Source organism: Bombus pyrosoma, linkage group LG1, assembly GCF_014825855.1.
Source record: "Bombus pyrosoma isolate SC7728 linkage group LG1, ASM1482585v1, whole genome shotgun sequence".
In the NCBI taxonomy this organism is placed as follows: domain Eukaryota; kingdom Metazoa; phylum Arthropoda; class Insecta; order Hymenoptera; family Apidae; genus Bombus; species Bombus pyrosoma.
In genome coordinates, this window is record NC_057770.1 from 4,791,579 (window position 1) to 4,817,997 (window position 26,419).

The following is a 26,419-nucleotide window of genomic DNA, read 5'->3' on the forward strand; positions in this document are numbered from 1 at the left end:
AACTGCTTGTCAAAACTGTAACGCCGTAGCCCGCGCTTAATATTGTCTGTTTCAAATCCGAATGGAGAATACTATCGGGGTAGGTGTATTCCAAGAATTGCCCAGGTTTATCTCTTTTTTGACTCAGGGTTAAGATGTGTCAGAATCACTATCATATAAACGGACTTGAACTCTAAACATTCCTATATCAAAAGCAGAGAAGACATTTTATATTTCAAATTTTTTATAGCAACGGCGTGCGTGCATCTATATGTGACCCTACAAACAGTATAAACTTCATCCTGAGTACATTTTTGCAATGATAATTAATGGATACATTTAGGTATCCTGTTTCTCATGATTCATTCTGCACATATTGTAGAACACTCAACTTCATCTACTCTGGTCCACTGATAAGTTATTTAATGTTTAGGCATTTTTATAGCGGAATTGTACCAGGACATAAAAAAATTCAAATTCCTTGATTATAGGTTTTATCAAATTCTACAAGATTGTATGTACATTCTTGGGAGGCTAGTAGGGGAAAAAAGCTACATTTCTACATTAATTATTTTACATCTTGGGGTCACAGTTGAAGGATTGTCTGTTGCCTCCTCCTTTCTACTAACTCCGACCTTTGATAGTGAACAGCTTGAATAGGGAATAAGGTCGTCCGGAGTCGCGATAAGGAGGGGGGGGGGGGGAGTTGTAAACCCCCTTCGAGGATGAACCGCGATGCGGTGTACAGAGGCGAAGGGGGCATCGTAACTTTTCTCAGGGACCAGAGATTACTGACGTTTTTCCTAAGCCGCTGAAGCAGACCATGATGGAGGTTTTAGCTACAAACATATCTATGATTTTAGTCATTAAAAATCTGAGACTACCCCGCATCTTCTCCTTAAAGGGTTCCAGTGACTATGAAAATTTAGAAAAAAAGGTCACAGGTCGTGGAATCTTTCGTATTTTCTTCCTCCCTCCGCTTTATGCTTCATCATTTTCCTGGAAAATTTGATGATTTTAAGAATTTGTAATTCTGGTAAGCAATCATCTTATGCCTATGAAGAGAATCAGACATTTTTCAGTTTAAGAAAGCTCTATGTTTTCCATGTCTGGAATTTCCAGTTCAAGGTTCTACAGTTATGTATAAAATCTTTTAAGCAATCAAATGTTCTTTGGAGACAAAAAAACGCCTTGAATTTTTATTATAATTTACAAAGAGTTATTTCCTTGAGTTCTTTCTCCATAGTGAGAGTTAAATTCAAATCATTTGCAGGAATTGGAATAAGTGGTAAATCCTGTTAAAGGTAGATGGGGGAAAATAGACAAATGCAAGTAAGAAAATGGGATGAGAAAAAGTAATAAAAAAGGAGTAAGTAAAATAGATAATTATCTGACTAGAAATTTAGGAAAATTGAAAATTACAAAAATTGGTTACAGATAAGTAATAAACTACATCAGGTAAAGTTATAATAGATAAATAACGTAATTTATGTATCTTTTTTCCATATATTTATTAGTTTTAGTTTATTGAAAACAGTTAATTTTTTTTATATTTCTTATTCTCATAATGAGTAGAACTTCAATGCAAAAAAACTAATCTTTAATTTCTGAGCCAAGATTAACTTTGCAGCACCTTTGGTGGCTTAATTTCTACCAGAACAAAAATGTAAAATCTATTTGTAACATAACATAACATACTTTTTATATATCTGGCACATGTATTTTATATAAATATTTGTATATCTCAATAAAAAGTATTGATTCACCAATGTGTAGAAGTAAATATTTTTATTATACATTTTATAATGATTTATTCCAGCATATTTGAAAAAATATAAATGTTTGAAATGTTACTTACATAAATCCAAGTTAATAGTAATTTTATTTTTAGAACTGAAAAATTGTTTCTAAAATATTAAACTTCGTTATATGTACTTTTGTAGAATAAAACTAAATACCAACAACTCAATTTTCTTTTTGTCAAATGGTAATTGCGAAAGAGAATAATAAAAATACTTATAATCACGTATATTCTCAAATAGACGATATTTATAATATTTTACTTATACAGCAAGGAGAAACATATTTGTTTTACATTCGCTATTTTATATTTTTAATATTATTACACTTAATTTGTTTTTGGACGTGTATTAATATAATGCCAATTCTGTTATTTGGTTTTATACATTTACATCGTATTATATTCCCAGCTAATATAGCTCAGGAAATAATGCAGTTTGACTTTTCTTGTACATTTCCATCTGCTTTTTCAATCTCAATCAATAACGTATGAAAAATATCTGCAACAGACTGAAACAAAATAGAATTACATTGCAATCATCCACATGTAACAATGTAATTTTAAAAAGATGAAACAAATTTACCTCGTTTTGTTTTGCACTTGTTTCTAGGAAAGCGGCATGCCAAGAATCTGCTAATCGCTTGCCTTGCTCTGTTGTTATCATTCGGTCTACATATAAATCCGTTTTATTTCCTACTAATACAATTGGGACACTGAAATTCATAAAAATATATTTTATTAAAATTATATATGCTATACATTTGTAATTATATACGCTATCACGCAATCCTTTTATATGAATTAATAAAGTGAATAATAATATAACATACTGGACTTTTCCTGTTATATCCAATAACTTGTCATAAATAATTTGTACAACTTCAAAACTCTTAGCACTCGTTATGCTATATACCAGGACATAACCATGGATATCCATAGAATACTGTGTAGGAAATATACTGTACTCATCTTGACCTGCTGTGTCTACCAACTTAACTTCATAGTCTTGACTATTTACTCGTGTACTTTTTGTAAATGCTGGAAAATATACAAATGAATTGTATAAAAAAATAAGTCAAAATAGGCAGTAGAACCGACATCTTTCAAATTTTTATATCAAATCTTATTACTTTTTTGTAAATTTTAATTGAAGAAGCAAAGGATAAATTTGATGGTAAGATGTAGGATGCTACTGCGCTCAATACATTCAATTATAATAAATAAAAATTTTAAAATACTTAAATATATAAAAAACAAGAAAACTAATAACTGACGAGTTCATGCATATTGCCAACAATACATCATGCTGTACTCGAACTAGTTTGTGTTGTGTTAATATAATTCATAAGGTATGTGTACAAACCGCACATAATGTAAACTAATTCAGACAATAAAATACCTTTTGTACCTGAACATTATTTATAGATAAGAGTAATTTATATGAAATAAAATTGAGAAGCATTTCATGAAAACCAAACCAAATTTTTGAAGCTCTTGAAATTTCTGTCATGTAACTTATAACTTATCTATTCCGAATTACGAAGTCATTACATAAATACCATTATATTTGTAAAACAATAAGCTTATCGCTGTTCTGTACTTCTTTTTTATGAGTATTAAGTCACATTAATCATCTTTTAAATTTCATATATGTAAACAATAATACGCTGGTATTACGGTATTATATATGTCGATTTAGAAAAAAATATGACTATTGCGTAGCACTTTTGCACTACAGTTACGATTGCAACAATGTATAAAATATGCATTTTCCATTGTAATATCTTAAAAAGAACAAGAATTTTTATATGTAGGATAAAATCTTTAACAGTTCAATAAACGGAAATTCTATTATAAAGTCATGAGAATAAATATTAATATTTTTTCAATTATTCAACTACTATAAATTTTAAAGTTCTAGAATATAATGATATTAAATGAAAATTAAATTTACTCACATTTAAAATAAATAATATGAAATCATGAGAATTATGTATAATATTAGCTTAATACTTTAGTTATTGTAAATAACAGTATAATTACTAAAATATATAAATAGCTTAATATGTTAATATATCATAAAAATTGATCAAATACATATATTTTAGTATTGTATATGGAAAAATACATTACTAAAATATCATATTAGATATAACATGATATAATATTAGAATATCTAAATAAATATAATAAATAACTGTAAAGAATATGTAGATATTCTAATATCATAATGTAAGATTAGAATATCTAAATGCAATCTAAATTTGTCTATATTCAACATAAAAACTGCAATTAAATATGTGAAGTGTACAAAGTACACATTCTGCTCTGAATATATACAGGGTGAGTCACCTAAGAGTTTAAGCTGAAATATTTTCAATACTACTAATTATTTCAGAAAATGTTCTAGATGAAAGTTGAATGATTCCAAGGGGACTATATTTTGATGTTATTAGTATTTCTGTAGGTGCATAGAGGTCAACTCTGTCTTTTTAAATGGAATTTAATTTATTTTTTATTACATTAGACTATACAGTGCAAGATTCCTTATAGAAAGTTATTAACCTACTTATACTAAAAAACTATTAGTTTAGTAGATATTTTAACTTTTAGTTTGTAAAAATTACTGTATGAAAGACAAGGAAAGATGTAAGATACTACTTTCCTTTTTCCTGGGACCCTATTTGTTTCCCTTATCTTTCATACAATAAGTTTTATAAACTAAAAATTAAAATATCTATTAAATTAATAATTTTTTGACATAAGTAGGTTAGTAATCTTTTATAAAGAATCTCGCACTGCAGTGTCTATTCTACTAAAAAACATGATTCCATTTAAAGAGACGGAGTTGACCTCCAGATGACATTTATACACCCACCTACAGAAAAGCTAATAACATCAAAACATGTGCCCTTTGAATCCACTCAACTTTTATCTGGAACATTTTCTAATATAATTAATAATATTCAAAACATTTCAGCTTAAATTATTAGGTGTCTTACCTTGTATATTGTTCGAGTTTACAGACTATATTGAGTTTAAAAGTGTTGGAATTTGCAAATGTAGCTTACACTTTAGAACAAAGAGAAATTTTCAATAATTCTCTTTTAATACAATTATTTCTCAAATATGAACATTAAATTTTAGAAAATTATATATATCATACTTTAAAAAATTCTATTGCAATGCAAAATCATTAAAAGTTATATGAAGAATAATATACATATTGTAAGAAATTAAGACGATATGTTCGACTGTATGAAAAATTAACATACCAAATTTTGATACTAATAATAGTTATGTCAAATAGTATTCGATATAATGATTTAAATAAATTCATAATGTAAAAACAAATACTGTGTGTTACAAAACCAAATAAGCTAGTAAACCTGTATCCGTTAAAATTTATCTTTTGTTTTAAAGTGTAAACTGCGTCTATAAATAATTGTAACGTCTTTTTAAAACTCTCTTGTATAATTTCTTTATCTCATATTTTTTAAAATTTTCTGCTAAATAAGAATGAAATAGTTTAAATATTTTTACACAATTATAGATTACCAACTTTTCACATTATAAATAATTATAATTGGAAACATTAATTTAAAAAATTGATAATTAATTATAAGTTAAACATATTAAAGACATAATTTAACAATTATTGGCCCATTGAATTTAGTATACCAATTTGCTCATTCTATAATAAGTTTTCATGAATCTCTATTGTTTACAGCATGAATTACTAACAGAATGTGCAGAAAATACTACTAACAATGTCATTAGAAATCTTTGAAGTAGCGTGTAAGACGATACAGGTACTTCTTACTATTTTCTATGGTAGGGTCATATGAATCCACAAACTGTCCCTCGACGAACTGTATGCTCAGTGACGACTTGCCTATTAAGAACAATAAAAAAAAACAATAAGCATTGAGAATACAAAAAACATAAATTTTTACATACATAAAATATTTGTATGCGTTTATAAATTTGTATAAATATATAAGTATGTTTACATATATAGCAAATAAGTTACATTATTAGATAAATAATTACTTTATAAAGATATTAATTAGTATAACAAAACTAATGTAAGTCCAAAAAAGTCCCATATTTTGAAAATTTTTATTAGTTATGATATGATAATCATTTAATTTTCAAACACACTATAAGATAAGCAATTAATCATTGATGTAAATAATAATATTTGTTAACAGATCAGTTGTATATTAAATTATTTCAATTACAATAATAATTTTTCATTACCTACGGATCTATAACCCATAATAGCTATTTTCCTTTGTTTTGGTGGCATTTTTCAGCATTTATAAACAGAAACGCTGCAACTGTAGTCCATAAAGGCTGGTGCATGCTCCAATTAGAACCTCTAAATAAAATTAAAATAAGAAATGTGAAAAATTATTTCTTTCGAATAAAAGAATATATCCTTATATTTGAACTAATTGTTAGGTGCTACTATTATCCTAGAAGATTATTATAATAAATTGATTCTATAACTTATTTTGTACTAAAATAATCAATTTAGATTGAAATAATTTATTTTGAGTTATTAGTTACTACATTAAAGATTACAGTTTAGACTATAATAAACATATTAAAGAGATTAGTTCATAATAAAACATATGTCTAATAACATAGATTGATTAAATAAATAATTAAATAATAATTCTATGAATATACTTGATTTTAGTATACTTGCTTCCTTAAATTGTTACTTAGTTTGATTACATCATAAATGTTTTGAAAATTAACTACGACATTTCTAATTATATATAGAATTATCGCCTATATTTGTAATATTTCATTTCATAAAAATTATTAATTGTAATTCGAATTTCAATAAAAGCCAAACAAAGGAACCATATACATGAAATATGAAAATAATGAATGACTCTTTGTGAAAACATATTTTTTATAAAATTACAGTCATTAAATAAAATCTGCAAAAGCTGTGTGCGTAAGTAAGAACGCATTTAAATATGTATTTAATATATGCGTATTAAGTATAGTTGTATGTACATATATAGTATTCTTTACATCATACTCTGTTTACGTATTTATCAATTATATAGTAAATGTTTCGTTGCGTTGCAATAATCAAACTCTTTTATTTCATAACATGAATATTGCACTCATCGTAAATAGACTTCTCATGGAATTACGTATTATTTAATGCACATGCAAATGCACATGCACTACTCACCAAGAAAGAGGAGGTATATACATCAGTATACATACATTATGTGCGTTTCATGTTAATCGACATATTGACTCGTATTATATGTCAAGTATTTAAACAAATAAAAGTTGATATTTGTCTGAATATGATATCTTAAAATAAACTTTTCAATACTACTGGAAATATTACTATCTTCTTATACGCTGACGCGATAGTTTCGTACTGATATTTTATATAGTGTCACGTCTCTCGGACGTGTATAGACTTAACGAGTGACGGTAGTTCAACAGTAGCCGCAAGATGTCTACTATCTCCTCACAAGTACATAGTAAATTATTTGTTATTCCAGTATTTTATTTTAGTTATTAATTTATATACAACTTCCAAAATTTATTTCAATTTTATAGGCACAGGAATAGAATAGGGCCTATTAAATGTAATCCGATCGAGCAATTTAATTGGTGGTCTTGAGAAGAAACCTTTCTTTTTTGTTCTATCTTTCTCCTTTATTTCGCGGTTCATCCAGATGTTTTGATGCTGAAAGTCCAATCTTAGGACTCGATAGTCTTAGATTTTAATCAAATTCTTAGGGATCTCCTTTTAAAAAGTTTTTTAATTAATTCTAAGCAATCCTTCTTGTAATATATTTAAATAATTATATTCATAATTATATTCATTAAATAAATATATTGCATTTATAGTATCATGTATTTATAATATATAATACCGCAGAGGACATTAAGCAAAAGACATTAACCTCAAAGAAGAAAGCAATAGAATCCAATATCGAGGATAACACCGAATATATGCAATGCTGATATTAACTATAAATTTATAAATTAATAAAGATAAAGGCAATGATTTAATAAAATTAAAATTACATGTAATATTTACATACTGATCTCTCAATAAATGTTTATTTTAGGGAAAACTTTAATGTTTAAATTACATATAACATAGTATTAACACCTTGTATTGGTGAGCATGTTTAATAGTTTACTATATAACACTATTTACTTCTTTATTGTGAAAAAAACAAAATAAATAAATATTTCCGTAGAAGAAAATTTCTTGATTTCGTTATCTATTGGCAATGAAATATATCTATTTTGTAAGTTTGAAAACAAAGGTGAATTGTATTTCTTACATTTTCTATGTTTTTTTAAACCCTTTTACATCTTATTTTCTTTGTTATTTTTTAAAATATATTATGAAAATCAATTAAGGGGATCTATGAAATAACTATAAAATACATCAAGAACACTTTATGATTAATTTTTCTTTTAAATATTAATATTAATTCTATTGAACATACGTTCACATACATACGATACGATGTATATAATGCAATGTGAAACTTTTATTTCGTTAGTCATATTGATAACTTTTTTATATTAATAATAATTGATGAGTTTATACTATAATTTAATGTAATTAATATATATACATTGAATTAGTTGATTTTTATTTCTTTGTGGAATAATGTGTAACGATTCCTTTTTACATATTGTAATTGCTTCTTTTAATATTTATACACGGTTAAATAAAAATTAGCTCGTTTACAAATAGGTTGAGCACATGTAAAAAGAAAATAGTGGACCGAAATTTTTGAAAATATTTAAAATAAATATTTAAAATGAGCTTTCACGAGATAATTTCTGAATTATATTCTGTAGTTATATTATTTCAGTGCAAAATGTAAGCGAGAAACTATACACAAATCTCTATTTCATTTCATCATTATAAGAGTTTTACATTTTAACATGTGATGTGTATTAGATATGAATAGATAAACTGTAAGTACATACATACCTACATTACACGAAAAATCAAAAGTGAAACCTGTTCAGCGATAACACGTCAATATCATAGATACGTCCTCTTTATGTCACGAAGCTTTCTCTAGATCATAGATTCCAGAACTGATTCTAGAACAAATTTCGAAAAAAAGACAAAATTATCTTTCTTTCTTACAGTCGTCTTTGATTTGAACTGATGTTCTCTTCTTCTTTTCCTTTCTTCTCCTTTTCTAAAAAAATACAAATTCTTATTATATATATGTAGACAAATTATATATACATGTATTCGCAATGAGTATAATCAATCTGTTGCTCTTATAATTGATCTTCTACTTCCTAAAATGAATAAGTATACTTTCTTGCTACTTTATAAATCAGCGAAGAACACACGTAAAAAATTTTATTTAAGACAGTTAATGTACGAAATAAAAAGGGAGCGCATCGTAAATCGCTTTTATAAAGTTTTCAACTGATATTTTATAGAATCAGGGAATACATATATATTTTTTATTGTTAATTGTTGATTTTCCCTGGTTTAAACAGTGATATGTTCTTAATTATGAATAAAATGGCTGCAATAAGTTATTTATTGATACTTTGAAGTCATTTACAACATTTCTTGTGACTTTCTTAAATTGATTAAGGAGTCGATTTCTCCTTGGAATTATTACTGACGCATATTTGCTTATGTACATAGAGCATACAATAAAATGAAAAATAAGTTCGCATAAAGCTATATATGAAGTACAAAGAAAAACTACGCAGAATAAAATCCTCGGGGGTATACACAGGAATGGAAAGCAAGCGGGTAGATATAAGGAGGTCGTGTTTCATTGGCACACTCAGTTTATTACTCGATCTACATAGCAGATCAGACCGTACTATAAGAGCACGCAAATTAGCATTTCACAATGAAAACTGAATTATTGTTGCAAGTAAATAATACAAATTCTAAATAATACGTTTAGTCTATACATTAATCATCAATACTTAAAAAAAATTCGTGTCGATAATTCTTTCCTTTATAGATTTTCATATTTCTTGTGGGCAATATAAAAATTATAAATTCGAAAAATATAGCTTTTACTTTCAAGATTACAGTGATAATTTGTTATTCAAAATTTAACATATACATCAGAATATTTAAAATTTTTAAAATATAAATTAGTTTTCTTAATGATTTTCAGTTTATTTTAGTTTTACCGATATTGCCAGTTCCTATGTCCGAAGGATTTTTCTTCGAACAGTAAGTAAAGTTAAATTCTAGTCCTGCCGATGATAAAACTTATTTTTTTAATTAAATTTACTGTTAAATTAGTGTCATAGTAAGTTTAATTTTCATTTATTAAATATATACATTCCCCTTAGATTTACATTAAATTTTAGTTATAGTGTGTTTAATAACGATATTATATGAAGAAAACAGATCGTACATGGACAATTTGTATTTCAGCCCTAAGAAGTTATTAATGAATTTGTTTCAATCGTCAAAAGAAAAAAAAGAAGCAAGAAAGAGACCTCATATAGATCATTATCATGTACATTATTATCCAGTAACAATCCCTATATTTGAACCACTGGTGAAAGCACCTAAAAAACACGAACTGGAAGAAATATATCAGTAAATATGAATTATATTACAATTAAAATATAGTGTAATTATTAATTGTAATTAGTAGATAGGTTGAAAGTTTTTGTAGAATGTGTATATACTTTTACATAATTAATTTTTGTTCTGTGTTATTTAAAGTCAATTTATTTCATGGTGTACACATTCCGTCTGTTAAAACTTTAATTGATATAAAAATAACTTCGATAAATTACTTTGACGAACAGTTTTGAATTTTGAATAAAATAATTGTTTAGGATTAAGAAATACATATTTAATTTCAAATTTTTAGCAACCAACTGGAAACGATTGGATGGTCCAGTCACGAATATAAATATATTCCTGAACCGAAAATTAAAACTTTCAGTTTATACGATTCGTGGAAAAATTCTGTGCCCTGCAAAAAAGAAATTTTAGGTAATAATTGGAATACTTTTAACTTATTTTCTACTTTTTAAACGCTTGCGATTTAAACAATGTTTATCCAATAATGTTGCAGAAAGGGATCTTTTGGAAATAATGAACAACAGCAAGGACGAAGATGTATTGTACATACATCCCTCCACTCACAAGTATTAAAATATACAAAAAATGAGTACCTAAAAAATCATTAGGAAACTATTAAAATCTTTAAAAATTATTATCTTGTTCGAAATGTTAGATTATAAAGAACCTATACATATATTCGATATGACAATAAAAAAATGCAAATTATCTGCATTAAAATTAAATCTTTAATCAATCTTGACATTACTAAACTTTTTATTAGACATATTTAGTGTTATTTAGTTCCGTAGTCAAATATTCTGTGAATAATAAGTGCCACATTCATAATATTTAGGTTTTTCATACTAATATTTTTGATACTGATTTTTATACTTAAGAATTTTACAAGATAAGAATCTGTTGACGTAAAAATCTTTACTTTTTAAGTTTACTTTTGTAAACTCTAGCTTCTTCTTATATAAAGATATACCTTATGATGTTTAATATGTATTGTAAAATTTATTAAATATTGCGTTATGCGTTAATTAGAATTAAAGGCTGGTTCAATAAAATAAAAATACATTTTTATCTCCTTGTCACAATATAGAACTAATAATATTCCTAACATGATTGCATGCTATAGATAATATTATTAATTTTTTGCTTTTTATATTGCTTTATTTAGAAAATATAATTTTGTTAATAACGTAGTACAATACTTTTCAATGTATTAATAGAATATGTTGTAAAAAGAATAACAGCTAGAAATATGGTGGCAGAATATTTAGCACTTTCAATATTTTATTATCTTGTATATTATATATAATTTTACAATTTTAATTTAATTTTAAATACATGATAATTACAATTTTTTCACACATAAAGTTTTAATTTAAGATATCTAGGATCGTGTATCTTTTCGGAAAGCATTTTATAAGATATTTTCAATAAGCGAGATATATTCGATGGTAATGGCAGCTTTCTCTTCTCGATACGCGTTTCTTGTTGCTCCATATGATCCTGCAAGAGCTTAGATATAAGGAGCAACATGTATTTGCGATCGGTTAGTCGTACGATATGAGTTTCCATCACTTTTTCTAATCGGGATTTTACCGGTGGATAATTTATTCTAGAAATAACAAATGAATAAATAAGATTTAAAAAATAATGTAAAAATTATATAAATCACAAATACATGAGTAGTAACAAATAGAGATTACAGGTCCAAAATTTATAATTGCATTTTAGTATAAATTTGTTACAAGTAGTTTAACAGTATCATTTAATATTTTGTTTCTAATACTTTTTTAGACGTAGATACGAAAGATTAGAATTAGTAATGTCTATATTAATTAGTAATGTAGAATTAGTAATATAAATTCTATAAAAGAACAAAATGATTTTTAATTAAATGACAAGAAATTAATATAAGAGGTAGAAATTATAACTTACGCATATCTTACGTGTTCTGTTTCCCACCATTGCAAAGGAGCGTCATAAGGATCTATAGCAGAGATAAATGCTATTTGTACATCTTCAAATACCTTTTTAGGTTTTCTCGGGGCTTCCACTTTTTTCTTATCGAGTTCGATTTTTATTTTATTTTTATCAGCTTTACTAATAATTTTATTCTTATATTTCTGCTTTCCTTCATGGTTAGCTTTTTTCTGATATCTAGTTCGCCTTTTCTCTACTGTTGCAGTTTGCATACTAAAATATCTGTTTCTATCTTCGTTTTCTTTATAAAAAGCTATCGATTAAATTTAATCATTATATGTTATGTTTTCTAATTGATATAAAACATAGTTCGTTACATTAACATCAATACGGTTAGACTAAAATTTTGAAAATGAATATAGAAAATTTAAGAAAAAACAAACGCATTCAAAACTATGATTTTAAAGATTTAAAAAATTTCTCGAACTATGAATTTCATTAGAAATTTTGTTCTTTAAAATTAAAAAAGAAATTTATATAAATAATAATAATAATAATAATAATAATAATAGTACTTTATTATATATTAGACTTTATGTCTATTACAAGGAGGTTCTTTGGCGTAGCAGATTGATTTATTTAGTATATATATTCTTATCTTATGGATAGTTATTCTAACCATTATAATATACATTAGACGCTAATTTAGTATGCATAATAATAATGTAATATATATGTATCCATGACATAAATTATACTACTTATGTATTATAATATAATATGAAAATATTTCATTCTACTTGCGATATTGATCAGTGTTTATTTTTTAATGCTGTTATTATGAGATCATTGTTACACTATTTGACTTGCATATTCTAATTTTTTTACTAATATGTAGCACTTCAAGTGTTCTATTTTCTCATTTTTATGTCTGAACTGATTATCCTCATACCAGCTTTACGGCTGCTTGGATGTACATACTGCACTAGTTTTCATGTTTCTTGTATATCACTCAACACAATCATGATTTAAGGATGTCATCCATTTCTCTTTTTCCCTAAGGCATTACTTGTATCGTTGATGATTGCATTGTATTTGACATAATTGAGTATCGTATACACATTATTGAGATAATTTCTCTTTATCAACCTACCTTTGCATTAACTTGACCTAGTTCTTTACGTTTAAGGTAAGAAATTTCCAATTTTTGCATGTTGTAGAGCTGGTGATTTAAAAAATATGTACAGAATAACTATACACATTTAAAAATAAATGCTTTCATGATAATAATCAATTTATATATTTCCTATTTACGATCTTCAAAAGATTTAAAAGTTCCAAAAATTTTTAAAACAATATTTTAATTAAATCAGATATCTTATCTCAGATATCTTAATTAAAAAATTTATATCATATTTTTAAATTATTCCAATCTTTTAGATCTCAAGATATCAATTGTAATGATAAAATTTTGCTGTAATATACTAAAACATTTTCAAAAGCTATTTATTTCATTTGAAATAGAACTTTGAATACTCTCAACACCAATGAGTTAATAATTGTCATGCAATGAGTCAGATTATTAAACCTTGACCCTTGAAATATCAAACCAATAATTGAAAACGACGATTAAACGCAGATATTTGTCACAGATTTGTATTCCATTACTTACTTTCTACACATAGTGTTTATCTTCAATATTTAAAATTATGTATCACATAAAATAATTTTTTAAATATACTTAAGTACATATGTATGTATATATTTTCTTATTATATTGAGGCATAATGCCTATTATAATCTTTTCTAGAGTTAGTACATGTTTCATATATTTTGTTTCTATCTTCATTTATTTCTTAAAGCTGTATTATAATTTATTGTATATATATCTATTAGTACATTTTTGTTGCTTATTTAATATTATAGTATTTCTATTAATCGACGTAACAAATTGAAATACTTTACATCAATTTTTTAGAGACAAATGTATGATTAAACTTGAACAATTCCCGCGTTTACAACGTTAATCGCTTCACTATTAAACTATTAACTGCTATCAGATAGTAAATCTGCTATTAAGCAGCTTTTCTTTCATATAAACAACATGAAATTATTTTTAAATTTCATACAAAATATTTTGTTACTCTTCGTTTAAAAAATCATATTCAACATTCAAGATTTTTAAAATTATGACAACTATAAATAAAAATATTATATTGTACTCATATAAGATCGATCATATATAAATAATACTTACATACATAAAGTTTCTAAACAATATTTGCATTTCTATTGTACAAAATACGTATAACACATATTGTATACAACTATAATTAACCTGAAAGATGTTTATTTTGCGTAGTTAAGGATATTACTATGGTCGTACGTCGTATTACTCGTACTTATAATTGTAAGGCACAATCGGTGTATGTGACTGTGTAGTAAGGTACGTAAAAATATCTTTAGAAACATGGCGAATATCGCAAAGTTTGTGGGACTGGACAAAGCTTGTAATTATTGGCGTACAATAAAAGCAAATGGTGGTATTCTAAATTCTTTACTCACATTATACAGGTTAGCATGACACAATTGTTATGTATAATATTTTCTTAAATAGTATTTATATATGTCAATACTTTTTGTAGTTATCTATGGAATTGAAAATTTCTTTTATAGTAGTAAACCTAATCTTTTAAATATTTATGATTGTGAGATTATAGATATTTATTTTCTGTCTTAAGTTCAACATAAACATATGAAAATAACTTAACATCACAAATAACATTATGTGATATTACATTATAGAGTGGATGAATTAAAAGCTGGTACTTTAGTAGGTGTGGATAAATATGGCAACAAATACTATGAAAATAATTCAAACTTTGTTGGTAAGTTCAGAAAATGAAAATTCTTTTCTTATTTGTTTATAGTATGAATGTGTAAAATATTTCAAAAGATATTGTACTTATTATATATTGAGATAGATAAATACATATTATAGACTTACTATATATTTAAAGAAACAGCTTTTTCAATATAATTAAGTATAATTTAAGAACATTATATTTATAAACAATTAAAAGTTGACCATTATACTAAACAATGAAGTTATCTGTAATTAGAAAGTTTTTGTTATGTTCATTACAACAGGTTCTAATAGATGGGTAATATATTCTGAAGAAGTTAATTTGGATTATGATGGTTCTCAAGTCCCTGCAGAATGGTTTGGATGGTTACATTATAAAACCGATTTAATCCCTACTAAGGATCCTAATCGACCAAAATATTCATGGATAGCAGATCACAAGCCAAATTTAAGTGGTACCAATGAAGCTTACATACCTTATACTACTACAAAGCCAAAAATTATACCATGGAAACCACCGCAGTAATATATTTCCAGTGTAATTTGTCATATAGATTTGCATAGGATAATTATAATAAAGATAATATGTAGTTAAATGTAAATAAATATAATGAAACTTAATATTTATATTTATTTAATATATTATTAATTATTATCAATAATTGAGTTATTGTAGCTTGAAAATACTGTATCTGACTATAAAGTCTTCAAAAATTCTGCCGTCTGTTCTTGAAAAATATGTATTGTCAGAATTTAATGTTAAATGAAATATTGTATTATTTGTCGGCACCACATGTGCTCTTTCGGGTCTTGAGAGGTTTTTGATGTTACTTCCTTATATCTGCTTTTATGGGTAGTATGAAGTCGCTAACATAGAACATATAACCTTAAGACCTAATTGTAACTTAACATAACCTATATGTTTACATATAAATATAAATATAAATACTCGTCTTGAAATCTAAATCATATTTGGTCTCACTTGCCACTTATTGCTATGTTTATTTTTGGCATTATACTGACACAGTACTTTGCTTTTCTTTATAGTTAAATATTATGTGATTATATTTTATAAATTTTAGTTTAGTTTTTTTACTTTGATTACTATTATATTTTATTATATATGTTCTATATATACATATACTTTATTATATTACATAATAATTATTTAATAAATATAATTATCTGAAAATTATCATTTGAATTTGAATTATATTTTGATAATTACTATCATATTTTACTATTTTAAAATATTACTGTAAAATAATATTACTGTTATGAGTATACACAAATAATTTAATTATATATTTTATTTGAAAATAATTTTCTAAGTATATATATATATACACACACACGCACGCACGCGCGCGCACACACACACACCACACGCACAATAAATAGTTCATTATTAGCGAATTAGCAAATTATCTTAATTCATTAGATTTCTCAGAAGAAAAAAGAATAAGATCTAAAGGTACAATCTCGCTTATACGAACAAGTCGAAAAACAATGCAGTTCAGATAACCGAGCAGTCCTTATAGTAAAGATTAACTAATTATTCCATTAAACCTTTCTTATTAAGTCGAATAGTAGAATTTATGTATTAGAATTTTAAATTGCTCCTTCTTTGACATACAGATAGTTTTTAAATACAAAATATAGATTGTATATATTAACATATCCATTATCAAACTACGTGTTTGTGCGTGTATAATTGAAATAATGTTCGACTATAGTTCGGATAATAAAAGCTCAACGTTAACTTGTTCATATAAATGAGGAGCTAATAAATTAGACTTTACTGTATGTAAAGTTCTTGCTCATTTTTTTTTATATATATACATACTTTACATATTAACATTTACCTACATTTATAAAATTTAAGAATATTTCTTGATAATACTAAATTAATCTATAAGAAATGACTGTATTAGTGACTGTGACTTTTTAGTAGAGAATATAATTAAAAAATAAGAAAGTTAGTACTCGAGATATGTTTATTGATATCTCTATTACGAACTTTAAAGAAAAGAAAAAGTCCTAAAAGAATAGCCATCCTTGTTACTTGTTACTACTGTCATATTGATTAGTCTTGATTACTAAGAGTAGGGAGACAGTACAAAAAGTATAGACGGAAAAGTTTCGGTCGTAAGTTAAGAATTAAAGATAGCCTCAGAAAGTTTACGTTATTTATTTGAGCAGGGATTTATCTCTCATGAACTTCGCAAGTATTAAATATACAAATGTGTATAAAATTCAACTGATTAAAAAGGTTGTTCTGGCAAATGAAGATCGGAATTTGGGGGTGAGCTACATATCATATATTAATAAAATATGTCATACATATATATATATATATATTTTTTATTCATATCTTCCCTCTTATAGACATGTATGTCTCTTTATTAGAGGAATATTCTTATTCTTTAAATTGGCAAGTTTATTACTATTTAAACGAATAATTTACTAGTTATTACGTCCTAAAAAATTGTTCATTAAAATTAAATACATACATTTTAAGTTTGAAGAGTTTAAGAAACATGAATTTATTATATATCTCAAGTGAGTGGGTAAAAGAATAAATTTAATACCTTTTCTGCATTGCTGTCTTTTGCTTATGACTCTAATTAGTATACAGTATATTAGCTGAGATTTTAATAATATGCATATCCAAAATCTAACATGTGACCTTACGTTGCATTCTAGATATTATATGTAAAACTAATAATTCTAATTTATACTCTTTTGCTCGCGCACCAGAGGATATCTATATGTATAACATATAATTAAACATTTAACAAAATACACATTGTAGGCATTAAATTAATATGGTAAATCATCAAAAAGCGATATCACAAGCAAAACATTTCGCTTCCATAAAAAAAAAATTGTTAGTAAATGAAGCGATGGTCCACGTAAAAAATGAAAATTACCATAAGGCCATATACCTTTACAATAAAGTAAGTTTTTTAATTTCACGTATTTGAACTCATTCAAAATATTATCATTTAAAAATGAATAATTAATTATGAGAATTGATGTGTCGAAGTGTAGTGAAGAAGTAAATAATCAGCTCAAGAGTTATTAAATTATTTCCAATAGTCTAAATTATATAGTAATTTTTAACCCTTGTAACTTTTTAATTCTTTTTCTTTGCTAATAACCAATGTATGCGATTGGTCCAATTGTATATAAGAAAACAAGAAAGATGCAAAAATATTAAATTTAAAGTTAAGTTTAAGGAATTGAAATGTATTATAATTTATCTTTGTATAATTGGAAATTTTGATAAGTACTAAATAAATGCATACTCAAAATCATATTTTCTTCGTAGGAATAAATTATTTTTCTTTTACATAACATAAAATAAATTGAAACGGTATACTTTAAGTAATATTACTACATTTTCTATTAAAAACTGACAATTATGTATTAATTGTCAGCTTATTGTTTGAATTATTTCTTTAAAGTTATTAATATAATGTACTATTAAAAAATATACACATATGAGCTATTAACAGATATAATAATGTGATCGAATGAATATTATCATTGATCTTCTCGAACTTTATTAGGACAATAACTACCGATCTATCTTTTTACTAATTTAATTTTAACAAGAATATTTATACAAATATATACTATTTATTGTATATTTGTATTGTTATTAATAATAGAAAAAACAATTTATTTTGTAAAAAAAGATACCTTACCATACCACTTACGATTACCACGCTCTTATTATACCGTTAAAAAGAGAATATCACATTATTCTTAGACCCATGTATATAGAGAGTGTTCGAAAATGATTTGTCGTAAGTGACGTATCGTTATTCTACACCTCTGGCTCAGTGAAGATCTTCAAAAAAAGTAGTCGCCAAATTGACGTAAATCACGAGTTTCAGAGTCAAGGTCAGTTCGATGACTATTTTTTTTGTAAAACTTCACCAAACCAGAAGTATAGAATAATGCTATGATGCTCATGACAAATCATTCTTAACACCCTGTACATATATATATATATATATATATATTTATTTATTTACTTATATATTTGTATAGCAAGGAAATATGTACGATACCAGAACAATTTATTCCGCAACAGTTTGCCCTTTAAATTTTACTATATATTATTACATCGAAATAAATACACATCGATTTTTTTACTAGCAAATATTTATAGTTAAAGAACTATTACAAAATTATACAAGTAGTAGAAAATATAATAATAAGCATGTTTAATGTTAATAAAAAAAAAAAATTAAATAAGAATTATAAAATAATTCCATTATTAAGAACGATTTTAATGTAATCGGTATTACTTTCAAAAATATGAAAGAAAGAAATTTTTAATTGATACAAAGATTAGTAACATATGATTTAAAAGATGCGTAGCAAATCAATAAAATTTAGAATTTATTAACTATAATTACTAACATGAACTTATTAAATTGTTTCAAATAATATTGGTGAAGATTTTATCAATGAATCCGTAGAAATCGTTTAAAAAAGTTTTCAGTTTTCTCGTATTAGCTCCTTGTATCTTATTAACTTAGTTATAAGACATACATATATTATTTTATCTTTTATAATGTAATACAAACTTCTAGCATAGTAAAAAATTTTGACGTAATTACAACATGAATGAGTCTTTATTCTAAGCGGAAAAGCAGAAAGTAAAAAAATGCTTCTCTAAAATAACTCAGAACTTGGTACTGTACAATTATGAATTTTAAAGATCAATTTCTACCGACGAAATTTGAATAATATATAATAATAAAATTTGAATATCACAGGATAAAATAAATACTTCCTGACAACACAAACTAAACTTGAAACTTGAAATTCCTTTGCACACGTACGATCGGTGATTTTTAGATACCGAATTTGCCCGCATTGTTGACTGTTTCTAAGGAGACAAGGCATCTAACCAAGGTGTCGATAACCACACGTCTGTTCCACACGCAAGTCACACGAAGTAGTACATACTTACCTTGCATTCTAAGCTATTTTCGTGAATGAAACGCGCTTAGTGAATTCGTTCTGTCGGTTTTCATTTACTATTTACAAAAAAGAGACCGAAAATCGTCACAGTGATATTTTTAAATATTTTCTTAACATAAAATATTTTTTACACAAAAACAAATATAAATTACACAAAGAAAAAGTATCAAAAAGCGATTTTTCTTTCTTCTCGTATTCGTTATTATAATCTTCCTTTTATTCCCAACATTATTTCATCTTTAAAAAAGAAGGAAATTAGTCCAAGATCAAACGTAAAAAAAGAATAGCCAACGATGGGTGAAGTACTTGTATCAGAAACTACGAATACCCAAGACGATATTGATTCGAAGATTATGGGTATACTGAATCCAACGATACATCACCATGATCTATTGCAAAGCTACGTGCGAGTGGCCGCAGAAAGCGTTTCAAATTTGAAACAATTCGAAGAATCGGAAAATTTCGATAAGGTTCCATCTTTGGGAACCTGTCCCGACAAAGAGTTCATCGATAATGACGATAAAGAAAGCCACATTAATGGTGATAAAAAAGATAGGAAAAATAATAAAAAGCAACGGGAGAGTAAATCCAATAAACTGTCAGTCGAATCGGAAATGAACATTCAAAAGAAAAAGAAATGACGCCGCCTAAATAATGGTACTCGCCACCAGGAAGAAGTATACACTGATAAGGATCGCGCTGCCGCGGTAAATATGGGAACCAAAGATATTAAACAATCGTTAAAAATAAAGCAGAAACAGGATCGTAATTTACAATTGCCAGAAGACACTGGGCCCAGAACTGTGTTGGCTTTAGGATTACGTGAAATGCGAATTGGCGATGTTAAAGTCGCAATGAATTGTATCAACAAGGTTCTTTTTAAATCTCTTTTTAATCGGATATATGTATGTATGTAATTATATTTTCATTTTTTGATGTTTTGCTATTCCCCCGCCCCCCCCCCGCCCATTTTCCAATTGCAAAGGAATTTCAAGTTGTATAAAAATTAATCATCTAAAATGTTTAGTATTTGTTATATGTAAATATTTCCCTTATGATATATTTTGTGTTCTACATTCTATAAAAATTGCATTAAACATAAACATTACACTGATTCATAACGTCTGTTTAAAGTCGTGTAATTGATTTCGGAAGGTATTTTGTTTCAATAATATTATTATATGAGTTTAACCGATCTTTGAAAAGGTAAATAAAAATTTGTTTTCTATAATAGAATTAAGAAAGAAATTAGGACACAGTAAAATATTATATTAGTTTCTGTATTATTATCTTTATTTATTATATTTATTTTATATCTCGCATTCTTTTTAAAGATGTATATGTAGATTTAGTACAAAAAACACCATCATTAAAAAAATAGCATTTAAGAAAATGTTAAGAATCTAATCAAAGGTCAAACAAAAATCGATCGAGAAGCTCATATTAATATTATAACATCGTACTTTTATCAATTATTCTTGTTATTAAACATTTACATAAACATGCCTACTAGTCAATTTATTAAAAAATATGTATGTAGCATATCTGTGTGCAAAATTATTAGTAAAAATTTAAATTTCATTGTTCGTAAATACATTTACTTATCACATCATTGTGAAACATTAAACATACATTGACAATACATAATAAATTTATATATTCATTTAATTAACACTTTTACTGTAACATACATTTCATTTAATAAGTTGAATGAAATTAATTAATAGTAGATAAAACAGTTTGTATTATAATAGAAATAGCGAATTATTAGTAATTGTCTTTATCAATTAACGTTTAAAAGATACAAAATATATCATTTTTCCATTATAGTGCAATTCTCTAATATCTTCATCTTATTAGATATTATACAAAGTAATAAAAAATAATTAATAAAGTATACATATATACATACTATTCTTCATTAAAAATTATTACACACGAAATATTTATATATATCCGTTAACTGTTTGTTTTTCACACTATATTTTGAGTACAATGTAATTACATCATATAATTAATATTATTCTTCTCTGCCAGGCATTAGATCTTGAGCCAAACGATAACAATGCATTAATAGCACGAAGTAAATGTCATCTTTTATTAGGAGAGCCCCAGAAAGCACTGCAAGATGCTGAGAACGCATTACAATATAAAATGAAAAATGTCAGCATGGCTAACGCAATATACTGTAAAGCAGAAGCTTTATACTGCATTGGTGATTTTGAAATGAGTCTTGTATATTATTACCGTGGCATGAGAATACGTCCAGAATACGGACAGTTCCGCCTTGGTGTTCAAAAAGCGAAAAATGCGATACAAAATATACTACGTAAAAATTGAATGTTTCTATCATAAAAACGTAATTATACAGAATACTTGAAATAACACCTTTTTAAATCGACGATTTTTATAAGTTTAGCGGTTAATCAACCATGGAAGAAACTGTTAAATATGTTTACAAATATATGCAATAAAACATTTATGTATACTTAAAATATAGCGTAGAAATGTAGAAAAAATTTTATACATACATACATATTATATACATATTCATTTATTTATTTATTTATTCTGAATACAAGTAACATTATTCTTTTATAATGAATGTTTCATATATAAACTAGTGATAGTGAGATATATTATACAGTATATAAATAAATTTGTTTAATTATAAATAAATTAATTTTTCTTTCCTTGATAATAATTAAATAAACATATTTAATGTCATCAACGTATTTAATATTTTTCGTAATTTTATAATTTCATTAAATAGGTAGTACATTTATTACATTAATATTACCTGATATTACCATTAGAGTAAGAAGGAATAATTGTGTCACTTGTATGTAGGTTAGATAGTCTCTTAAATTGCATATACTCACATACATATAATAAAACACAACAAAATATTACGGCGAGAGGACTATTTATTATATCCCCTTTCTGTGTTTGAATGCTAATATAAAAGCATATTGAAATTTGTTTATAAAACACGCAAAAACGAAGTATTTTATAATGGCAGAAACTGTTTTAAGTTCCGGTGAAAAGACTTTCATTCTCCATGGAATAGATGTAAGTTAATATAAAAATCTATATATATATTTATACATACTTATTTTTATAATAAAAGTTATTTCGTCATATTTTTACGATTCTATAATCATAAGGCAGACTTTAGAAATGATGGTAGGCGACGATGCGAATATCGATCAATGGAAATTGAAACTAAATTAATGCCACAAACACATGGATCTGCAAGATTACGCATAGGAAATACGGATATACTTGTTGGCATTAAAATAGAACTTGATGTACCTCACGCTGACAGATCAAATGAAGGAAAATTAGAATTTTTTGTTGATTGGTATGTAATGCTTCTCATAGTGGTTATTGAATATTTGATATCCTTTACTAATGTCCAAGTAATTGTTTTATAAAGCGAAATCCCTTATATTTCTAATAAAATTAAAATTAAATAGATAATTTTATAGTGGTTAAAAAGATAAATATGTGCTAATTAATTCATATTGCGTATTATGTTTCAGTTCTGCTACTGCAACTCCAGCATTTGAAGGAAAAGGTGGTGATGATTTAGCAACTGAAATAAGTAACATTTTAACAGCTGCTTATCAAACGCGTAATGCTTTTGATTTAAGGACATTATGTATTTTACCTCATAAGAAATGTTGGAAAATATATGTTGATATTTTGGTAAATAGTGTTTATACATCTAAATAAATATTATAAGAACAATAATTTAAATATTTTATACACACATAATGTATGTACATAGATTCTTCAGTGTGGTGGCAATCTTTTTGATGCAGTAGGAATTACAGTTAAGGCTGCATTAAATAGTACAGAAATACCAAAAATTACAGCTGCGACTCTGGATGGTGGGGAACCAGATATTGAATTATCAGATGATGCTTATGACTGCATAAAATTAGATACCAGCAATTATCCAATTATTGTTACACTGTGCAAAGTATGTTTCTATCAATTTATATTATATATTTCATAATTTTTATATTATGGATATTAAAAAAAAGGGATTTCATATTGAATTTGAAATATGAAAACTATCAAATGTTTGTATATATATACATGCATAGTTTAGACTATTATTTAAATTTTTCTACAGATTGGTGATAATTACATCGTGGATCCAACCTCGGAAGAAGAAGTATGTAGTGCAAGTAGTATTGTCATGTCTGTATTACCAAATGGTAAAGTTTCATCAGTGATTAAGTTGGGTTATGGGAGTATTCAGTCTAATACTTTTATCAAAATGTTGCAAGTAATTATATTGTTATTTATTGTAAATAAATTAATCCTGTACACATATGTATGCAAGGTTTAATAGGGTGCGTGGTACAACAATAAGAAATAATAAGAATAGTGAGAAATTATTTTATGTGCAGAAGCAAATAAAAAATATAGAATAAAATTTTCTCATTTGAACCATTGTTTTCAAGAAAATGAAATTTGAGAAATCGTTAATTCGTTAGGTACATATGAATTTATACTAGACTAATACTAAGTACATTAATAATTGACTACAAATGTACTAAACTATTTCTTGTCTATATATATCCAAACTCGAAAAAATTTTCTCGAAAAAAATGTTGTATACAATGTTAATGTCATCTAGTTATACCATGCATTCTGCCACATCTTGAATATGTATATATCAAAAGTAACAAAATTATGTTTTCAGATGGGTAAAAATATAGGATTACAATTAAATGAAAGTCTTATGAAAGCACTGAAAAAAGAAAGTCAACTTGGACAACGAAGACAAATATTAGGATTTCTTAGATAAATATTTGTAATAAATATAAGTATACCTTTCATCCTAAATATAATTTAATTTTACATATAAATGTATTGAATTTTTTGTCATTCTTATATCTCATGTCTTTTAAATAGCTTTTTCTTTTTTATATGTATTTTCAATCTATTAATTCTGTACAAGTGGATAATTTGTAAGTGAAATAAACGAGATATTTTATTTAAAGAAAGAATAATAAATAAAAAATTATAATAAAGAAACATAAAACATACAATATATCTTGAATCACTATTTTATTATGTTTAGATACTACTTAGTAGTAATTACAATAATTCTTATATGGGAGAATTCTCAAAACCATATGTAGCAAAAGTTTTTGGCTTCTCGAGACCTTTGTAATCTTTAGTTCCCGGAATTCTTTCTTCACGTGTTGGTCTCACCATCCAACCAGATTGTCGCATCCAATTCTATGAAAATAAATATTTTGGTGTGATACTTAATATCAAGATGTTCCATTTGCGATATACTGAAAAATTATTTCTTACGCCTGTGTTATATTTGTAGTAATACCGTACACCATAAAGTATAACAAGACCCATCAAACATTTTGCTGTGACATAACGTAAAATCATTGCATTCTTATTACCCTATAATTAAATATAATATCAAACAAAAATAGTATCAACTAATGAAATTACTTTTGATAAATGGTCTACCTAAAAGTTTTATTCTTTTACCATAAGAGGAGTTAATAATCCTTCAAGAGCATTTAAAGGTATTCTATAGAATCTTCGAAGTGGATTATAAAGATGCCTATAATATTCCTTTGTGTTTAATGGCTCTTCTGGTGCAAGAATCAGGCTTTTAAGATACCGAGCTCTCCATGCACGTTCTTCATCTGACATACCAATCAAACGTTCTCTTTCTCTCACTACACGGCCACCAATACTCATTGGTTTTACACCACCACTAATTGAAGATGCCATTGTAAACAAATTAACTGAAACTATAAAATTGTAATGATATAATAGCCAAATAATTGTAAAATGTTGAGAATGTATTTATCAATGATATTAATTACATAAAATACAAAATATGGAGAAAAGTAAAACCTGATATTTATATAAAATTTGTGTCTTTACGCGCGTATAAAGTATGTACGTAATACTAATTTAATTTATATAAAAATTAAAGCATACAGTAGATTACATACATTTATAATATAACTATTATAATATAAACTATACAAAATACACAAAATAATCAATTGTACTTACGTAATTGTTGATAGATATTAAAGACAATACTTATATCCTATAAAAGTTAATCGCAAATTACGTCATACAATATGCGATTGAATATAACCTTTAATTTCTTTAACAAGCATGCGCATTACATTACATGACAGTCAGTATGATATACATGTGCAGTTTACTAAGAAAGAAC

The 26,419-nt window shown here is 25.9% G+C and overlaps 8 protein-coding genes and 1 long non-coding RNA gene across 20 annotated transcripts; 6 read left to right on the forward strand and 3 right to left on the reverse strand.

Annotated features, from left to right (window-relative positions):
* Positions 1-67: 67 nt before the first annotated feature.
* LOC122569567 lies at positions 68-1,748 on the forward strand. The gene is made up of 2 exons (XR_006317512.1): positions 68-1,015; positions 1,253-1,748. It is a non-coding gene; the product is annotated as an uncharacterized LOC122569567 (long non-coding RNA).
* LOC122569489 (GTP-binding protein Rheb homolog) lies at positions 1,466-7,200 on the reverse strand. Of its 3 annotated transcripts, none has more exons than XM_043730617.1 (6): positions 7,002-7,200; positions 6,044-6,164; positions 5,604-5,675; positions 2,611-2,818; positions 2,364-2,493; positions 1,466-2,289 (listed from the first exon to the last, which is right to left on the reverse strand). In XM_043730617.1, the coding sequence occupies exons 2-6, from the start codon at positions 6,090-6,092 to the stop codon at positions 2,200-2,202; spliced, it is 549 nt and encodes a 182-aa protein (XP_043586552.1). In that variant the 5' UTR covers positions 6,093-6,164; positions 7,002-7,200; the 3' UTR covers positions 1,466-2,199. The 3 variants fall into 3 exon arrangements, with proteins under 3 accessions (XP_043586552.1, XP_043586570.1, XP_043586561.1); XM_043730635.1 differs by having other exon boundaries at positions 7,037-7,199; XM_043730626.1 differs by lacking the exon at positions 7,002-7,200 and adding an exon at positions 6,479-6,632.
* On the forward strand, positions 7,165-11,500 carry LOC122569537. 4 transcript variants are annotated; one of them, XM_043730731.1, is made up of 5 exons: positions 7,165-7,298; positions 9,964-10,022; positions 10,230-10,397; positions 10,678-10,802; positions 10,885-11,500. In XM_043730731.1, exons 1-5 carry the CDS (start codon positions 7,278-7,280, stop codon positions 10,962-10,964), a joined length of 453 nt encoding a protein of 150 aa, XP_043586666.1. In that variant the 5' UTR covers positions 7,165-7,277; the 3' UTR covers positions 10,965-11,500. The 4 variants fall into 4 exon arrangements, with proteins under 4 accessions (XP_043586666.1, XP_043586683.1, XP_043586674.1 ...); XM_043730748.1 differs by having other exon boundaries at positions 7,260-7,305; XM_043730739.1 differs by lacking the exon at positions 7,165-7,298 and adding an exon at positions 8,056-8,088.
* Positions 11,501-11,612: 112 nt separating this feature from the next.
* Positions 11,613-14,754, reverse strand: LOC122569503. Of its 2 annotated transcripts, XM_043730648.1 has the most exons (3): positions 14,566-14,754; positions 12,324-12,621; positions 11,613-12,000 (listed from the first exon to the last, which is right to left on the reverse strand). In XM_043730648.1, exons 2-3 carry the CDS (start codon positions 12,578-12,580, stop codon positions 11,745-11,747), a joined length of 513 nt encoding a protein of 170 aa, XP_043586583.1. In that variant the 5' UTR covers positions 12,581-12,621; positions 14,566-14,754; the 3' UTR covers positions 11,613-11,744. The 2 variants fall into 2 exon arrangements, 1 of the variants encoding a protein (XP_043586583.1); XR_006317483.1 differs by lacking the exons at positions 11,613-12,000; positions 12,324-12,621 and adding an exon at positions 12,863-14,504.
* On the forward strand, positions 14,746-15,795 carry LOC122569553 (NADH dehydrogenase [ubiquinone] 1 alpha subcomplex subunit 12). Its single transcript, XM_043730761.1, has 3 exons — positions 14,746-14,882; positions 15,114-15,196; positions 15,459-15,795. The coding sequence occupies exons 1-3, from the start codon at positions 14,779-14,781 to the stop codon at positions 15,698-15,700; spliced, it is 429 nt and encodes a 142-aa protein (XP_043586696.1). The 5' UTR covers positions 14,746-14,778; the 3' UTR covers positions 15,701-15,795.
* A 686-nt stretch (positions 15,796-16,481) lies between these two features.
* LOC122569509 (outer dynein arm-docking complex subunit 4-like) lies at positions 16,482-23,167 on the forward strand. Of its 4 annotated transcripts, none has more exons than XM_043730679.1 (3): positions 16,485-17,479; positions 17,990-18,134; positions 22,216-22,807. In XM_043730679.1, the coding sequence occupies exons 2-3, from the start codon at positions 18,003-18,005 to the stop codon at positions 22,516-22,518; spliced, it is 435 nt and encodes a 144-aa protein (XP_043586614.1). In that variant the 5' UTR covers positions 16,485-17,479; positions 17,990-18,002; the 3' UTR covers positions 22,519-22,807. The 4 variants fall into 4 exon arrangements, with proteins under 4 accessions (XP_043586622.1, XP_043586614.1, XP_043586599.1 ...); XM_043730664.1 differs by lacking the exons at positions 16,485-17,479; positions 17,990-18,134 and adding exons at positions 20,892-21,083; positions 23,029-23,167 and having other exon boundaries at positions 22,216-22,537; XM_043730687.1 differs by lacking the exon at positions 17,990-18,134 and having other exon boundaries at positions 16,482-17,479.
* Positions 19,500-20,819, forward strand: LOC122569559. Its single transcript, XM_043730773.1, has one exon. The coding sequence runs from the start codon at positions 20,472-20,474 to the stop codon at positions 20,817-20,819; it is 348 nt and encodes a 115-aa protein (XP_043586708.1). The 5' UTR covers positions 19,500-20,471.
* On the forward strand, positions 22,982-25,064 carry LOC122569472 (exosome complex component RRP42). Of its 2 annotated transcripts, none has more exons than XM_043730564.1 (6): positions 22,982-23,250; positions 23,346-23,542; positions 23,724-23,889; positions 23,972-24,166; positions 24,323-24,478; positions 24,899-25,064. In XM_043730564.1, the coding sequence occupies exons 1-6, from the start codon at positions 23,194-23,196 to the stop codon at positions 25,001-25,003; spliced, it is 876 nt and encodes a 291-aa protein (XP_043586499.1). In that variant the 5' UTR covers positions 22,982-23,193; the 3' UTR covers positions 25,004-25,064. The 2 variants fall into 2 exon arrangements, with proteins under 2 accessions (XP_043586499.1, XP_043586507.1); XM_043730572.1 differs by having other exon boundaries at positions 22,983-23,250; positions 23,350-23,542.
* Positions 25,065-25,249: 185 nt separating this feature from the next.
* LOC122569529 lies at positions 25,250-26,394 on the reverse strand. 2 transcript variants are annotated; one of them, XM_043730696.1, is made up of 4 exons: positions 26,251-26,394; positions 25,711-25,979; positions 25,519-25,620; positions 25,250-25,440 (listed from the first exon to the last, which is right to left on the reverse strand). In XM_043730696.1, exons 2-4 carry the CDS (start codon positions 25,957-25,959, stop codon positions 25,309-25,311), a joined length of 483 nt encoding a protein of 160 aa, XP_043586631.1. In that variant the 5' UTR covers positions 25,960-25,979; positions 26,251-26,394; the 3' UTR covers positions 25,250-25,308. The 2 variants fall into 2 exon arrangements, with proteins under 2 accessions (XP_043586631.1, XP_043586642.1); XM_043730707.1 differs by lacking the exon at positions 26,251-26,394 and adding an exon at positions 26,055-26,179.
* Between the last annotated feature and the right edge of the window lie 25 nt (positions 26,395-26,419).

What these genes read in the sequence shown, in the direction of transcription:
- LOC122569489 (XM_043730617.1), bottom strand. Translation starts at nt 6,092, where the DNA reads ATGCCACCAAAACAAAGGAAAATAGCTATTATGGGTTATAGATCCGTA. An exon ending in GATATAACAGGAAAAGTCCA is followed by an intron (nt 2,494 to 2,610) that starts GTATGTTATATT and finishes TATGAATTTCAG; the next exon opens with TGTCCCAATTGTATTAGTAG. An exon ending in CAAGTGCAAAACAAAACGAG is followed by an intron (nt 2,290 to 2,363) that starts GTAAATTTGTTT and finishes ATTTTGTTTCAG; the next exon opens with TCTGTTGCAGATATTTTTCA.
- LOC122569537 (XM_043730721.1), top strand. Translation starts at nt 9,688, where the DNA reads ATGAAAACTGAATTATTGTTGCAA. An exon ending in AAACTGAATTATTGTTGCAA is followed by an intron (nt 9,712 to 9,963) that starts GTAAATAATACA and finishes AATGATTTTCAG; the next exon opens with TTTATTTTAGTTTTACCGAT. An exon ending in CTGCAAAAAAGAAATTTTAG is followed by an intron (nt 10,803 to 10,884) that starts GTAATAATTGGA and finishes ATAATGTTGCAG; the next exon opens with AAAGGGATCTTTTGGAAATA.
- LOC122569503 (XM_043730648.1), bottom strand. Translation starts at nt 12,580, where the DNA reads ATGCAAACTGCAACAGTAGAGAAAAGGCGAACTAGATATCAGAAAAAA. An exon ending in ACAGAACACGTAAGATATGC is followed by an intron (nt 12,001 to 12,323) that starts GTAAGTTATAAT and finishes TGTTATTTCTAG; the next exon opens with AATAAATTATCCACCGGTAA.
- LOC122569553 (XM_043730761.1), top strand. Translation starts at nt 14,779, where the DNA reads ATGGCGAATATCGCAAAGTTTGTGGGACTGGACAAAGCTTGTAATTAT. An exon ending in TCTTTACTCACATTATACAG is followed by an intron (nt 14,883 to 15,113) that starts GTTAGCATGACA and finishes ATTACATTATAG; the next exon opens with AGTGGATGAATTAAAAGCTG. An exon ending in AAATAATTCAAACTTTGTTG is followed by an intron (nt 15,197 to 15,458) that starts GTAAGTTCAGAA and finishes TCATTACAACAG; the next exon opens with GTTCTAATAGATGGGTAATA.
- LOC122569559 (XM_043730773.1), top strand. Translation starts at nt 20,472, where the DNA reads ATGGGTGAAGTACTTGTATCAGAAACTACGAATACCCAAGACGATATT.
- LOC122569509 (XM_043730664.1), top strand. Translation starts at nt 20,892, where the DNA reads ATGGGAACCAAAGATATTAAACAATCGTTAAAAATAAAGCAGAAACAG. An exon ending in CTCTTTTTAATCGGATATAT is followed by an intron (nt 21,084 to 22,215) that starts GTATGTATGTAA and finishes CTTCTCTGCCAG; the next exon opens with GCATTAGATCTTGAGCCAAA.
- LOC122569472 (XM_043730564.1), top strand. Translation starts at nt 23,194, where the DNA reads ATGGCAGAAACTGTTTTAAGTTCCGGTGAAAAGACTTTCATTCTCCAT. An exon ending in AAATATATGTTGATATTTTG is followed by an intron (nt 23,890 to 23,971) that starts GTAAATAGTGTT and finishes GTATGTACATAG; the next exon opens with ATTCTTCAGTGTGGTGGCAA. An exon ending in TTATTGTTACACTGTGCAAA is followed by an intron (nt 24,167 to 24,322) that starts GTATGTTTCTAT and finishes ATTTTTCTACAG; the next exon opens with ATTGGTGATAATTACATCGT.
- LOC122569529 (XM_043730696.1), bottom strand. Translation starts at nt 25,959, where the DNA reads ATGGCATCTTCAATTAGTGGTGGTGTAAAACCAATGAGTATTGGTGGC. An exon ending in GATTATTAACTCCTCTTATG is followed by an intron (nt 25,621 to 25,710) that starts GTAAAAGAATAA and finishes ATTTAATTATAG; the next exon opens with GGTAATAAGAATGCAATGAT. An exon ending in ACTACAAATATAACACAGGC is followed by an intron (nt 25,441 to 25,518) that starts GTAAGAAATAAT and finishes TTATTTTCATAG; the next exon opens with AATTGGATGCGACAATCTGG.